At 42.2% G+C, this 16,596-nt stretch overlaps 1 protein-coding gene across 1 annotated transcript in view; it reads left to right on the top strand.

The window, feature by feature from the left end:
- Positions 1-12,875: 12,875 nt before the first annotated feature.
- SHCBP1L (SHC binding and spindle associated 1 like) overlaps positions 12,876-16,596 on the top strand; it is a 32,390-nt gene continuing 28,669 nt past the window's right edge. Inside the window, exons 1-2 of the mRNA XM_005615134.4 lie at positions 12,876-13,631; positions 15,651-15,800. Coding sequence (XP_005615191.1) covers positions 13,221-13,631; positions 15,651-15,800 — 561 coding nt within the window. The 5' untranslated portion in view covers positions 12,876-13,220. The remainder of the gene's footprint in view (positions 13,632-15,650; positions 15,801-16,596) is intronic.

The raw sequence follows: 16,596 nt of genomic DNA, 5'->3' as shown, positions 1-16,596 counted from the left end.
CAACAGCTTCCAATTTTCAATAGATTTACCAATGTTCAATCAAACTCTCCTAATACATACAATATCAGACTTCCGGAATTCCACACACAATGTGTGGCTTATCAAAGTCTCTCATTTCTCCCTAAGAATACAATAGTTAAGATTAATTGTGATTATATATACGTCTCAGTGATTAAGAGCAAGACTCTAGAACCAGACTTTCTGGATTCAAGTCCCAGCTTTGCTGCTTATTAGCTTTGTGATTTTGGGCAATTTATTGTAACATCTCGGTATCTTCCACTGTAAACTGAGAATAATAATGGTAACCTACCTCATAGCAGTGTTGTGTGTTTTGAATGAGTTGATGTATGTAGAGCTCTTAAAATAGTGCTTGAATGAATAAAGGTGAGCTATTACGGGTAGCACATAAATACTATAAGGAAATGGGAATATACTAAGTCTGTGAGCTATGGCAATATGCACAAAGCTCGAAGATGAAAGAGACATGGCCCTTGCATTCTGAGCCGGAAACAAAGTGTAGATGAAAAACATACAAATAACTATGATACAAGACAGACGGCAATAAGTGCACAATATCGCTACAAACAAAATAGTATGGGAATATTAAGGACAGTGAGATTCTTTCCTGCCAGAAGAACCTTGTGAGGCTTTGGAATATGCCAGGTTTGAGCTATGCCTTAAATGAAGAGCGCAAATTTGGTGGGCAGATACTGAGGAGAGGGAGAGGAAGGGGGCGTTCCAAGCAGGAATGGAGCAGCTTGAATAAAAGCCCAAAGGTAAGGAATGGTATGAAAAGTGTCATAAGTATTTGTATGGAATAAAGAAAGCTTAGCAGGGGACAAGGCTAGTAAAGGAAGCATGGACCAATTTGTGGAGTGGTTTCAATTCTAGGATGGGGAGAGGCACTTAGTTAAGAATGCAATGAAATCTTCAATTGTTTTGTACTGGGGGCGAGGAGTCCCAACTCATCCCAAATCATTCTACCCCAAACCATTCCACTTTTTTCTAGTCCATTAGTTATCCTCTGATGCTAAGTTCTGTAGAAAGATATTAACTTTTCAAGGCTACAAGATAAAATGAATTACATTTATAAGTCATATTGGAACCTGCTTTGAACTGGCCTTTCCTGGAGTTTGCCAATTTCCCGTTACTATATTCTTCCCTGGGTTGCCTGAAAGTGGTTTTATTATCCAAACAGGCAAAGCCAGTTAAAAGTATTCAGTGATTCAAGTCTTTCAGCATTTATGAGGCAAAGACATGACTGTTCTTTTCATTCAACTCTCTACTAGCCCAGTTCGTTCCTCTTACTCACTCTCTCTGAGATCAAAGAGAAGGGTATGGAGAAATCCTGTTTATGACGAGCAGTGCCTTATCTCAAATCTAGCTCATTTCCCCTTTCCTTAGTGTTTGGTATGTGTCCTCCAGGAACAGATCCACAGAAGAAAGATGGGTGAGCAACCCTGTGACGGTGCTTGTTCGTACAGTGCCTCGGCCAGCCCAGATCTGGCAGGAGTCCCGGGTCATCCAGTGCTCAGGCACCTCTCACTAGGGTGATTCCTGCACCTGGGGAGCCTTCCCAACCTGCCACCAATATGTTGCCTTATGAAACATGTTCACCAGTAAAACATACTTACGGCTTTGACTTTTAATATTTATGAAATGAATCTGAATTAAAAAGTATTCCAAAAAAAATGGAATTCGGAATTCCTAGTGACAGGGAACAAACATACTATGGTTAAAACTTAAGTTTGACTCTGCCTAAGTCCACGTTCCACAAATTTGGTTCTATGACTCAAAACCAGAATAGGAAACTTCTACCAAATACCTGTTTGCTTCACAAAGATATACAATATAAATGACCTATTATTGGTTATTTTTGAAAAAGTGTAGTGATTTTTTTTTTAAAAAAGCTCTGGCTTTCTTCTTTCTGTCCTCATTTGTGCTGGCTTTGTACCCAGGTTGGTTTCCTTCGTGGTTGTAAGAGTGCTCTCAGCCATAAGGCTACTTGTTACAAAATGATCTCAGGATTTCAATGTAGGTTTAATGAATTGTTTTACGTACTTTCCTTCAAAATCTTGCAGGTGCTGCATTATTACACAAAAGCAGAGTCTTTAACAAACGGTTCTTCAAAGCTCTGTAGTGCTGAAGCACCAAACTTCTGGTACTGGACAAAAGGAGGGGCTAATTCACTGTGCGTGCCATGGATGTCCTCATTGTCCAGCCCACGTGGTCTCAGGTTGGATAGCTCTGTTGGTCACATGTCAGCGGAACATCCAAGCCTTTGCCTATTGGGAGCCCTGGCACTCAGGACTAAGCCTTCCTGCATTACCTTACGACCAGTTTTCTTCAGAGTCCTTCCATCATTGGTTATTTTTAAGGGATTTGCAAAAGGAAGCAATGGATATAATAAAATATTAAGATCTATTTCTATGGACAGAGAGGAAACCTAAAAAATAATGTGAAAAAATTTTTTCTAATGTATCACTCTCTATTTATTATTATATTTTACTATGCAGGGTTCTATTTCCAGTTCTGTTGCTAGATAAATGAGCTAACTTGTATGACGGCCTGAAATGGCACTAATGACATTTTCTCTCTGGTATAGCCTGTGGTTTCCAGTGTGCAGGTGCATATACGTGTGTGGGCTGTGGTGCGGGGGGTGGGGGATGGCCAGGGAAGTAAGCAGCCAGGGAATTAGGTTCTGTTACTGAGCTTAGCAGCACGTGACATCAGCTAAGCACAACTATGTGCCACCCACGGTTTGTGCTTTTCACATACACGATCTCATTTAATCCTCATAACCGCCAAATGATATCATTATTCTCATTTACAGATGGAGAAATTGGAGTTCAGAAAGGCAAATACATTTCTCAATGTTGCAGAGCTAGAATGGGGCTGACTGTTTCCAAAGCCTGAGGGCTAAACCACTAGCCCAGATAGGCCTCCCGTGTTCCTTCCCCTGAACATGCTGCTTGATGCTCCCTAGAAATGTGACAAAACGTGTCTCCCACCTCCACTCAGTGCCCTCTGAGAGGCCTTTTCTCGGAGGGTTCCATAGACTTGTGGTTCAGTGTCAGGAATAGAAGGGCTTGCCCAAGCCTTTTATTTCCCCAGGAAACATTTCATTTCCTCTGGTATAATGACCTTCTTCCCTCTTCATGTAATTCACCATGCTTCAAAGCTTAGACAAGGAGCTACTATTTGATTCTTTAAAATATGTTTTTCTGATTGTGAAAGAAATACATGCAAATTGAAAGCTTTTTAAAAAAAGAAAACGTAGGAATATGTAAAGAACTACAGAAAACTCCCTAAAACTCTTAAGATAATGCTGTTAACATTTTTTGCTTTCCTTCTAGTACATACACCTTCACACATTTTTTTCATATACGGTTATGTGGTGAACATTTTCCCATAATTCTTGAGGGCAACAACTGTTTTTATCTTGATCAACATTATAGTTCCAGGGCCTAGCACAGTACCTGGCATATAACGATTAGCATCTAATTGGTGATATCTAATTATTTGATTTAATAAATATTTGTTGACCGAATGACTGACATCATGTATGCTTCCAAAACTTTTTAAAGGCCAGTTAATTATGAAGCTCTAAAATAAAATGTAACTGTGGAATCACATTAAGAGTGCATAACTTATTTTCGAGATTTCACCAGGGTAAAGGCAAAATGGTGTAACACAAAGAAGCCTGGGGCAGGGGGCAGGCTGGCAGGCTCCAGTAGCTCACGCATTGTATGTGGAACAGTGCACACTCCGTTGGACTTCTTAACACCTTGGTTTCCTCACTAGTTATGTGAAGGGGTTGATTGCACTGCTTGACAAGAGTCCTTTCTACTTTTACACTATATCATTTTCTTTCTTTGAAAAGGTGTTACTGTAGCACATAAATACATTTTATTTTAAAACTTTTAAGTAATACAGAATTATATGGGGTAAACATGAAATTCCCCTTTTACAACCACCCCCATCCCCAGTACCACTCTCCTCCCTAAAGGTTACAACTAGCATAGTTTGCTGTCTGTGATGTTGCTTCCATCCTTTTTCTGTGCTTGTATATATGTCCAAATACAAATATGCAATTTAAAAAACCATAAATGGGATCATACTATATGTATAATTCTGAGAATCGCTTTTCCCCCTTACTCTATTTCCCTACAATATGTCTTTGGGGCTCTTTCTGAGTCAGTGCATCTAGATTGACTTCTTTTTGACAAAATGGAGGTATCATTGGTTAACTCTTCTATTAGTGATAGATGCAAGTTGTTTCTAGTTTTACACTATTACAAACAATGCTACGGAATATACCCCGGACCGCATAGCGTAGTGGTTAGGAGCACGAACTTTGGAAATCAGACTGCCTGCATATGAAACCTGGCTCCACCACTTTATAGCTATTACTTAACCTCTCTGTGCCTCAGTTTCCTCATCAATAAAGTTGGATTCCCTGGGCTATTTTTAGAATTAAATTAGTCAACATATGTAGAGTTCTTTAACTGTGTCTAGCATGTAGGAAGTGTTAAATGCTATTATCAACATTATTATATATAATATCTTTGTGTGCACATAAAGCCTTCCTGCGGAACCGATTTCTAAAGACCGAATTGCAGGGTTGAAGTTAAGCACATCTAAAATTTTTTTTTATTATTATTATTTTTATTGAGTTATTGATAGGTTACAATCTTGTGAAATTTCAATTGTACATTAATGTTTGTCAGTCATGTTGTAGGTGCACCACTTCACCCTTTGTGCCCACCCCCCACCCCACCTTTCCCCTGGTATCCACTAAACTGTTCTTGGTCCATAGTTTTAAATTCCTCATATGAGTGGAGTCATACACAGATTATCTTTCTCTCGCTGGCTTATTTCACTTAACATAATTCTCTCAAGGTCCATCCATGTTATTGCAAATGGAATGATTTTGTTCTGTTTTGCAGCTGGGTAGTATTCCATTGTATATATGTACCACATCTTCTTTATCCATTTGTCTGTTGATGGGCACTTAGGTTGCTTCCACGTCTTGGCTATTGTAAACAGTGCTGCAATAAACATTGGGGTGCACAGGACTTTTGGGATTGCTGACTTCAGGCTCTTTGGATAAATACCCAGTAGTGGGATGGCTGGATCGTATGGTAGTTCTATTTTTAGTTTTTTGAGGAATCTCCATACTGTTTTCCATAGTGGCTGCACCAGTTTGCATTCCCACCAGCAGTGTATGAGGGTTCCTTTTTCTCTGCAACCTCTCCAACATTTGTTGCTATTAGTTTTAGATATTTTTTGTCATTCTCACGGGTGTAAGGTGATATCTTAGTGTAGTTTTGATTTGCATTTCCCTGATGATCAGTGATGATGAGCATCTTTTCACGCACATCTAAAATTTTGAAAGTTCCCTTCCTAAAAATCTTTAACAATTTCTACTTCCATCAACAGTGATTGCGAGCGCCTGTCTTACGCTGTCATTATCAATTTTAAATACATTTGCTCTACTATTAGGTAATCTATGCGCTTTTCAAAACGTAGGCTAATTACTGTCAAGATTGAAATGTTATGAGAGTTATTAAGGCAAGTTTGGGCCGCTAGCTTTCTACCGGGGAGCTATAGTCAGTGGTTTTAGGTCGTGCTTTGTCCATATCCTGGATTGCTTCTCTTTGGTGGAATTCATGTGCCCTGAAACACGTCAGGTGATTCTTTTCTTTTGTGTGGTTTACGTAAAATGAAATTAAAATCCTGTATTTACCTCAAAAGAGTTAAAACAAAAGCAGACCACAAAACAAGTACCAGGGAGTTCGTACGCACTGTCAGCGTTTGAAGATTCAGCAGAATATCACGTTCGAGGTTAAAGAAGTGTTAGACATTAGAGAAATGTGTCTGAGCTTGTCCCTTAGCAAAGCGCCGTGCAGGCTGCTTCTGAGTCAGGGCTGGAGCTGGCGGGACTGCAGGAATGCTTCAGGCTCCACCCAGCCCTCTGGGATTGGGGGCCCTAAAACAGTCCAAAAGCTCTCCAGTGCCCTCTACCGGCCAAAAAGAGGAGCCACATGCTTCCAAGAGAGCTGTCCCTTTCGAGTCCTACGTTTCAGGGTATTTGTTTATAAAGTTAACATCAAAGAGTTAAGGAAGAGGGAAAAACTAGTGTTCTAAGAGAGGAAAAGTTAAAGTATTTGTGAATAAATTGCTTACTTGTTAATATTTACTGATTTGTTCAATTTGAGAAAACCAAAAGGAAAAACAAATACAACTACATTTCACAGCATCCTGTTGTGTGCACTTCCAAAACAATAAGAGCCAAATCTCCATCATACAAAACTTCCAAAATTCCTAAATCCCCAGATGTACTCATTTAGGGCTTTCTGACCAATGTGAGCCTTATTTAAATGCTTATTATGTGGGGAAATATGAAAATAATATGTTAGTAGTATTATGGACTTTCTAAAACTGTAGTTACTCCTATTTACCTGTGTGCCTTATGTCTGAAATGCCCTCTGGGAATTATTGGGTGATGGCAAAAGCTTTCCTTCCTTTGCAGCTGTCAAAATCCAAGATTTTCCTCTTGACCTCTTTTAGATCTTTACTCAATTGTCACCTATGGGTGAGACCTACCTTCCCTTCTCTGTATAAAATAGTATCCCCAGCCCCACCCTCCAAAACTCCCCCATCCCTGCTCTGCCTCCCACTCATACTCTTATCGCTCTTCATAGCACTTACTACCATTGAATGTACTATAAATTTTACCTTTTCAAATTGAGGTATAATTCGCATATCATACAATTCACTCATTTAGAGCATACAATTCAATGGTTTTTACTATATTCTCAGAGGTGTATAACCATCACTACAATCAATTATAGTACATTCTCATCACCCCCAAAAGAACTCCTGGATCCATTAGTAGCCAATCCCCATTTCCACTCAAACCATCCCACTACCCAACCTTGTCCTAGGCAACCACTAATTTACTTCCTGTCTCTACAGAATTGCCTCTTCCGGGCATTTCGTATAAATGGAATCACATGTTATGTAAGCTTCTGTGACTGACTTCATTCACTTAGCATGTTTTCAAGGTTCTTCCATGTTGTAGAGTGTATCATTACTTCATTTCTTTTAATGGCCAAATAACATTCCACTGTATGGATATACCACATTTTCTTTTTATCAGCTAATGGACATTTGGGTTCTTTCCACTTTTTGCTTATTATAAATAATGTTGCTATGAACATTCATGTACAAGTTTTTGTGTGGACATATGTTTTCATTTCTCTCGGGAATTTTACTTAAAAAAAAAATTTTAGGGGGCTGGCCCAGTGGTGCAGTGGTTAAGTTCACACATTCCACTTTGGCGGCTCAGGGTTCACCAGTTCAGATCCCAGGTGCGGACATGGCACTGCTTGTCAAGCCATGATGTGGCAGGCGTCCCACATGTAAAATAGATGAAGATGGGCACAGATGTTAGCTCAGGGCCAGTCTTCCTCAGCAGAAAGAGGAGGATTGGCAGCAGATGTTAGCTCAGGGCTAATCTTCCTCAAAAAAAAAAAAACAACTTAGGACACAAGCATTGAGAGCCAGCAGTGTGAGGACCCTACGCTGAATAAGTTCTGCAGTGGACATAAAGAGGAGCAGAACTTGATCCTGGGCATCAAGGAGGTAACAACCTAGGGGTGGAGAAGGACAGATACACATTTCAACTCAGAAGTTGGAAAAAATATTTATTGTACCCCTATAGTGGTACTATTCTTAAAACTTTTACTAGTTATGTGCCAAAGATTGTGCGAAGTACTGGGGATAAAAAATATGAATGTTATTGTCCCTGCACATTAAGTGTTTTCAGTGTATTATAGTTCTGTGCAGAAAGTGCTCTGAGAGCACAGAGGAGAGAATGGTTAGTTCTGATGAGGGACACGTACTGGAACCCAGTGTAGAAGAATTTTGACAGGTGGAAACAAGCAGGAAGGGCATTCCACATAAGCAAGGTAGAACAATGGCTACTAGTACCCCTGGGGACAAGAGATAAAGAAAGATATACAGGACTTTGGTTTCTCCAATTCAATTCTGCCATAGCCAGGCCTCTCGCTCAAGGTCCTCGTGAGAAACAAGACAAGACCAGAGGTGTTAGCCACGAAACCCAACGTGGAAACCAGATCATGTATGCAGGGACCGTGGACTCTCCTGTCCCTCTTAGGCAGGCCTGAGCCCTAGTGCCCACACAAGCCCAAAAGCATCCTGCCCTTCCCTCCTGGGGCCCCATGCATCTTACCTCTTCAATGGCAAGGAAGAGCCAATTCAAGGAAAAGCCTCTAAGCAGGGGCTGGCCCCGTGGCCGAGCGGTTAAGTTTGTGCGCTCTGCTTCATGGGCCCAGGGGTTTGCTGGTTCGGATCCTGGGCGTGGACATGGCACCACTCATCAGGCCACCTTGATATGGCGTCCCACATGCCACAACTAGAAGGACCCACGACTGAAATATACAACTATGTACTGCAGGGTTTGGGGAGAAAAAGCAAAAAAAAACAAAAAAAGAAGAAGAAGAAGATTGGCAACAGTTGTTAGTTCAGGTGCCAATCTTTAAAAAAAAAGCCTCTAAGCAAAAAGAGGAGAAATGAGTTTTTTCCCCCCAAGATATAGAACAGAGCTAGCCTCATTAACTTGCTAGTTAGGATCACCAATCAAATGTGAGAATTGTTTTAACTGCTGCGAGAAAGCACAGACTGATTTAATGTTGATGGAGTGTGTCTCAGGCACTACGTTAAACAGCTGAACACCAAGGATACACAATCTTGTTACCACAAACTGTTATTTAAGTCCTATTTTACTGGCAAGGAAACCAAGGCCATAGACAGGAGAAGCCACGGAACCCAGGCACTATGGCCAGAGGACACGCTCTTGACCATTCATTATACAATATAACTTTGGCAAAGAACTGAATTGAGAGAAAGTATTGGAGGAAAAGAAAGCTCAAAGACATGAATCCAATGAGACTGGCTATACAGATGTTCAGACTTTTCAAGTTCTTTGCATGTCTCCATTCCTTAAACCCCTTGAGTCCCAGCCTTAGGGAGAGGGTAACGAATACTATGCAGTCTAGTGTGGTTGCCTAATTTTCCAATACCTAGAGCTAAGATGACTGACTTCTAGACAATAATCTCAAGTGCTGGTACTAATGCTGCCTTCCAGGCCCATAGCTCAGATGAGTCAGCATTGTCTACTTTTATAGAGTTCTATTCTGTCTTATATCTCAGTTCTGATAACTGCGTGTAGGGCATTCTGTGATGAGCTGCCCCAATCCCTCTTTTAGGACCAAGACATTCATTCTCCCAGCTGCCGGAAGTGTTGGCTGCTAAAGACACATCTGAATCCCTCTGTGGGAATTGCCATCAGCCAAAGGGATCTGCCACTACTGCACATCCATTAGAATGGCCAAAATCCAGAATACTGACAACACCAAATGCTGGTGAGGATGTGGAGCAACAGGAACGCTCATTCACTGCTAGTGGGAATACAAAATGGTACAGCCACTTTGGAAGACTGTTTGACAGTTTCTTACAAAGGGAGCTGCCACATCAAGGTGATGATCTCTCTCTGTGGGCAGACCTCCAGTAACTGGAAGATGCAGAGATACAATGGGCCACCCCTTGCCTCAACTCTAAAGGGTCATCCCAGTCCAGAGCTTCCAGCAGGAATGGCTGAGGACTCTGTTAGAAAAGTACCACTGTTGAATAGCTCTCTATGCCCATTCTCGCTTCCCTCATTCTCTTACAGATGTTGTTCTCAAAAGCACTCCTCCCAAATTCTCTTTATGCAAATCATTGCTTCAGATCCTGTTTCCCAGGAGACCTAACCTCAGACAATTGGTATGGAAGCAGATTATAAAATGATGTTTTGGAGCTGGATCACCTTCTAGCCAGCTGTCAATGAGGACGCTGTCATGGAAGGTCAGTGGAATACTGATAGTTCCTAGCATGCTATGCAGGTACAATTGTTAAAACTTTTACTGTGGGTGAAAGGGAAGAGAATGCGCTGGTGGAGCAACATCAGGAGTTTGAGAATGTTAATGGAAGCCATAATTATAAGGACTATGGAATCAGATGGTTCTTGCTGAGTCTTATCTATTCACTGGCCATAAGATAAAGAGAGGCTGAGATGATTGATTAATCACCAATTTAAGGTGAAGTCAGACGGCCTTCAACGCCAGAAGGCCTCCATTGCAGCACATGAAGACTCATTTCCTGCTGAAAGACAGAAAAAACTGAGCTCCAAGTGAACTGAGCTCCACTAAAAGTAATGGAGTACCAGAGAAGGTTGAGTTCTCAGCCAGAGCAGGATTGCTAAACCAAAGTCAGGCTCTGATTGGGAAGGAGTGAGATCCTGAGACTTGGGATGGGAACATCTTGGTTGATACATTTGAAAATATTGAATGCCCAGATTCCCCTGAACCCTCTGAGCTCACTTCTCCCCATTAAAGGCTAAAGTCCCTCCATGTTTGGAGATGATGCATAGGCTTCTGCCTTGGAAGACTACACCCACCACTGCTGAGGATCTACTCCATACTCCCTCCTGGACACCACTCCAACAAATAGGGTTAAGACACAACATGATCCAGCCAGAGAAGTATGGGGTCAGCTAAGGGAGGACGAGGACACTGAAGGAGTAGCCAACATGTACTGGCAGGAGCTGGGAAAGTTTGTTTGGGAATGGATACTGACAGTGCTGGATCAGAGAGTGGAATATAAAGTTGGATAAGGGAGAGTTTATCAGTATGGCAAGAATTCAATCCCTTATGTGCATGACGTACATGACCCTTTGCGATATGGATTTGCATGTCTCTCCAATCTGAGGTTTTGTCCCAATTTGCCCCCTCTATTCCAGCCATACCAAGCTACCTAGATCAAGATTTCTTACCCCTCTATAAAACCACTAACAACTCACTGCCTGGAATGTTTACACTCCTCCATCTCCCATTCTACCCCCGCCTTAGGTGCCTATAGCCTACTTCTATTTCATAACCCAGCCATCCGGGAATTTTATCTGCCAACTGAAGTAGAAATTAAGACATCCTTTTTGGGGAAAAATTTGGCAATACTGAGAGCCTTAAAATGTTTACACATCTTGACTCAGGAATCTCACTTTTCCCTGAGGGGAAAAATCTGAAATATAGGTAAAAATTTATGCACAAAGACACCAAGAACGGTATATTTATTATTATAAAAATCAATGTGACCCAAACATCTGAAAGTATAGGTTTACGGAAATTACATCCATACAAAGAAAATGTATGCAGCTGTTGAAAATGATGTGTTTAAATAACTTGCAATGATAAGAAAATGCTTATGATATACTAAATAAAAAACAAAATTAAGAATTTAATACAATCTAAACTTTGTAATAACGTGATAGGAACAAATATTGAAAGAAAATACTCCAAAATCTGAGAGTATGTAGTTATGGCCAGGTATCGGAAGTACAGCTGATTTAAATTTTCTTCTTTCTTATGCTTTTCTGTATTGTCTAAACTGGCTCAGGGAACAGATATTGCTTTTACAATCAAGTCTAAGCTTAAGTACCACTTCTTCTGGGAAGAATGGTCCTTTTTTCCCACAACATGGATTAAAATGTATATATATATCTATATCTATATCTCAATTTTTTTTTATCATGGTCCTTACCAAACACAATCATCGATTGAGCCATCTGCACCCTTCTCTAGGATTATGAGGATAGGAATTTTGTCTTTTATTTCTATGTCTTTGGTATCTATGCATCGCCTGGCACATAGCAGTTTCCTAACAAATACTGGTTTGCATTGTTTTTTTGAGGTGGACTGCTGTTTTTGAACTTTTGATTAGGACAAGCCGTCCCTCATTCTGAACCTAAGAATAAAAACCCCGCAGTTTAATAAAAAACAAACTTTTTGAAGAAATGCTACACTAATGGATTTTACTTTTGGTGAGTGAAATCTATAGTTAGGTATCATTTTAAGCAAAGCCCAGGATTCCTGACAGAAGGAATAAACTTAGAGTCAAAACATGATGAATGTTGTAAGTATTCCCTGAACTATAGTAACACAATATTCATACTAATATTTTCCTCAAAATAAACTCCAAACTTAACACTGTGTCCTTCCAGATGAGTGTGAGGGAAGGCAGGTGTTTTCCCAGGGCTGCTGTTCTCCGTGGGAGCCGTGAGCCCCAGTGCTTCACAGCTAGACGGTAAACAAAAGTTATTCCAATTGGCTCAATGGACTTTGAGCAGTAAAATAACAGGGAACGAGTGGTCTCCGCTCTTCTCCAAAATGTATTATCCTGAGCAGACTTTTACTGTGAAAGTGTTCATAGTTTGCACACATGACTCCCAGCTGGAAATCTGCGTCCAGTTTAACAGTTACATAATATGATGTTTTATGTGAGAATTTTGAGCAGCGCAACAGACACATGAAAATGGACTAACCTACCCTTCTCGGCAGAAAGCGAGCACCTTTTTTAAAATGTAAAGGAAATTTTATTTTGGGAACCGTGTGAATAGGTTGGGGGAAAATCTAGGTCGCTGCATTTGTCTCCAGAGCTTCCTCTGCTATAACCACAGTGTTCCAGTTACCATCGCCTCCCAGTACAAAAACAAATTTTCTTTCAGGCTGGGTTTGCGCAGATACGCTTGTGTGGGTGGCAGGTGGCGCATTTGGTAGGGCGCCATGACCTGGAGGGTGACTCACAATTACCCTGAAAACGCAGGAGGACCGTGAGGGAGAGAAAGCCGTATCGGGCGGTGCTGAGGAGAGAGGGGTGGGGTTAGAGAGCGCGCCCGGGGCGCGAGCATCACCTCGAGGGGGTATCTCGCTCACCTCCACACGCTCCACCCCGGCCCCCATTGCCCCGCCCCTACGCCGCGCCCCACAACACCACGCCCCTCACTCACGCCCCGCCCCAAACCCCGCCCCTCGCCCTCACACCCCGCCCACAACAGCCCGCCCCGCAGCTCGCGCCCCGCCCCAAGACCCCACCCCTCGCCCTCATGCCCCGCCCCCAACACACCGCCCTCGCGCCACGCCCCCCAACATCACCCCCTCCCTCCCAACGCCCCGACCACCCGCAAGGCCCCGCCCCCAGCTCAGCCCGGCGGGCCGACCCTCGAGCCGCGGCGCGCGTTGGGCTCACCTATTGGCCGGCGCGGCTCAGGGCGGGAAGCGTGGCTAACGGCTGCCGCGGGCCCTCGACGCGCTGAGGAGATGGCGTCCGGGCCCAGCGCTGCGGTGCCCGAGGACTCGGTCCGAAGCCTCAGCCCCGGCAGGCGAGGCGAGAAGGTCTCCCCGCCCGTCCGGGGCTCGGCGGAGCCGGGGCCCCTGAAGGGCAGCGGGAGCACCGCGTCCCCGGTGCGGTCGGTGATGGCCTCCCCTCGGCCCGTGAAGGGGAAAGCGGGCCGGGAGGCGGCCCGGCGGCGGCTCCAGCTCCCACCCGCCTCTGAGGCCGAGGGCCCCGGAGAGGGGGCCGGGGAGGAGGAAGAGGAGCCCCTTCTCTCCGTGCCCGAGGAGGAGGAGGAGGCGCAGCCGCTGCCCCCGCTCTCCGTGTCCCCCATGAGGGGCATGTGGCGGGGCGAGAAGGTGGCGCTGTACTGCGACGAGGTGCTGCAGGGCTGTAAGGTGAGAAAGCGAGCGGGCGGGCGCGAATCGGGCGCGGGGTCCTCGGGGGGGAATCGGCCCTTCCGCTCAGGGGGAGGGGGACACAGGGCACCGAGAAACCTGCATTTCCAGAAGTTCAATTTACTCAACTCTTAGGGGGCTTCCACCTGACTAGAGGCGCCCAGGCCCTGTCCTGAAGGAGTTTCTGCTAGATTTTCCGTGAGATGGAAAATGTCAGGCGTGGGGACATCTCTGCCCGTGTCTTCCGAGCGCTCCTAAAGATGGGCATAGACGGGCTTGATCAGTCCCCGGGCATGCGTCTCGGTGTTGGCATCTGACACTTCGTGCCCAAACCTAAGAATAAGGTGACTGAGGTTTGGCTTGTCTGCCGCAATACTAAAAACGTCTGCACCGTAGGACTGGTTCCCAGACGGCAGTCTCGGCTGCGGAATGAGGTTTTGTATAGAAGACGCGTGCCTGGTACCACTGAACAGACCCAATGTCGTAGGCTGCTAATCTGTTTGGTTTTAGAGAAGTTGTAGCAGAAGAATGTTTGTACGAGCATATTCATTGCAGTGTTATTTAAAAATGAAAAATTAGAGACTAAATTTCCAACTATGGGGGCAGTAAAGGGCTTGTGGTGGCTTCACATAATGGAAACCAGTGCAGCTGTAAAAATTAAGTTTTCAAGAGCTATGGATATGCTATAATGACAAGTAAACCAATCAGAAAACAAAACATATGGTTCGTATGTATGGGTGAATGTATGCATAGAAAAAAGACTGGAAGGAAATACACCAAAATATCAAAATGGCTGTTCTGGCTGCCAGGAGTAGGGGTGATTTTTGTTTTCCTTATATTTTCTGTACTTTTAGGATTTTCTGTAGGTTAACCATATTTTTTAATCAGAAGAAGATTTTATTTCTAAAAGCATTGTTACCATAAAACTAGGATAGTATTAATGACCAACTTATATCTGATATTGAAGGTTGGGAGGATGTGAGGTTTCTGAAAGGCAACTGAAAACTGCTTTTATAAATTGTATCATTAATCGGACAGGGTCTAATGACTGAGTTTCATAATAGCTTAGATTATTAATCATCCCTCAGGTAGCTGAATTTAAATTTAAAAAATCTAATGGGCAAATATATGTATATATATATATTTTTATTTTTTCCAAGGGAAGATTTGCCCTGAGCTAACATCTGCTGCCAATCTTCCTCTTTTTCTATGTGAGCCACCACCATGGCATAGCCACAGATGAGTGGTGTAGGTCTACACGTGGGAACTGAACCCAAGCTACCAAAGCTGAGGGTGTGGAACTTAACCACTAGGCCACTGGGGCTGGCCCATCAAATGGGCAAATATTTATTGAATGGAGTGCTTTTTTTTTTTTTTTTTTTTTTTGGTGAGGAAGATTGGCCCTGAACTAACATCCATTGCCAATCTTCCTCTTTCTGCTTGAGGAAGATTGTTGCTGAGCTAACATCTGTGCCAATCTTCCTCCATTTTGTATGTGGGATGCCGCCACAGCATAGCTTGATGAGCGGTATCCAAACTCATGAACCCTGGGTCACCAAGGCAGAGTGCACAAACTCCACCACTATGCCACCAGGCTGGCCCCTGGAGTGCTATTTAAAATTTTTATGTACTGATTTTATTTTAAATAGGTCATTACGTCTTTAAAGTTCAGGAAAAATAATTACTATGTTTTTTAATATGATAATTACAGTGTCTTTATATCTATAATTATGGTTCTTTCTGCTCAGTTGATAAATAAAACAAATTACTTAAAACAAATAAGTTGATGTGTCATCTCTGAATTACTCTATAGAGTGAATAGATCTCTTTTTAGCTTTAATTTTTAATGTTTCTAATGTTTTCCATTAAATATAGATTCAGTTAAAACCTATTATTTTCTGGATATTTCATTATTTAAGAGTATATTGGTTCTGTATTTAAATAGAAATCAATAAAAATATTTTTATATAAATATATAATTTCATATATTTATACATATATATTTTTTTCTTATGCTAGGCAGAAGATGCTGATGAGGCTATGAGTAAATATCTATCAGAAAAATTAAAATTGAAAGACAAATGGCTTGGAGTCTGGAAGACTAATCCTGAGTTATTCTTTGTGAAATATGAAGAAGCTTCTATCCCTTTTGTTGGTATACTCGTTGAGGTAAATAATTTTTACCTGATCTTTGTTCTTTTGGATGAAATTGTCAGTTTTTTTTAAGACCAAAATATGTCCTTATTAATTTGGGGCTTTGACACTTAAACAGAAGTGGACAAAAGTTTATGTCTATTTTAAGTTTGTAAGCAAATTAATGGCATAAAAAGAAGATAAGGAGGGATATTAGCACCCATTTACTTGTAAATAGTTATCATGAAGTGGGATCTAGTAGTATCAGACAGTATTTATTAACCTTGTTCCAATTGCTCAAATAATATAAAAACAGCAAAAGTAGATTTCTTAAAAATTAGTAATTTAAGCTTTAACAAACTTATGGCTTCTTTTTTCATCATTTCCCTTTAACCCTTTTTTCTTTTTTTTGAGGAAGATTAGCCCTGAGCTAACATCTGCTGCCAATCCTCCTCTTTTTGCTGAGGAAGACTGGCCCTGAGCTAACATCTGTGCCCGTCTTCCTCTACTTTATATGTGGGACGCCTGCCACAGCATGGCATGCCAAGCGGTGCCATGTCCACACCCGGGATCCAAACCAGCGAACCCCTGGTCGCCAAAGCGATTCCGAATGTGCGAACTTAACCGCTGTGTCACCGGGCCAGCCCTCCCTTTAATCTTCATTTATCTAAATGATGAAGTTTAGTTAGATTAAGAAAAAATGAAATTTCTAATTGAAATTTCTTTAGTTAGAAAAAAATGGATCAGAAAGCTATTAGTAAAATTTGAAATTTTTTCCTATGAAAAGTACCCTTTTAGTATAATACATCAGCTTCCAAGCCTTCATCTGATA

This window comes from Equus caballus, chromosome 5, assembly GCF_041296265.1.
Source record: "Equus caballus isolate H_3958 breed thoroughbred chromosome 5, TB-T2T, whole genome shotgun sequence".
Lineage (NCBI taxonomy): Eukaryota > Metazoa > Chordata > Mammalia > Perissodactyla > Equidae > Equus > Equus caballus.
The sequence above is the reverse complement of the archived record's forward strand: the minus strand, read 5'-3'. Positions and strand labels throughout refer to the sequence as shown.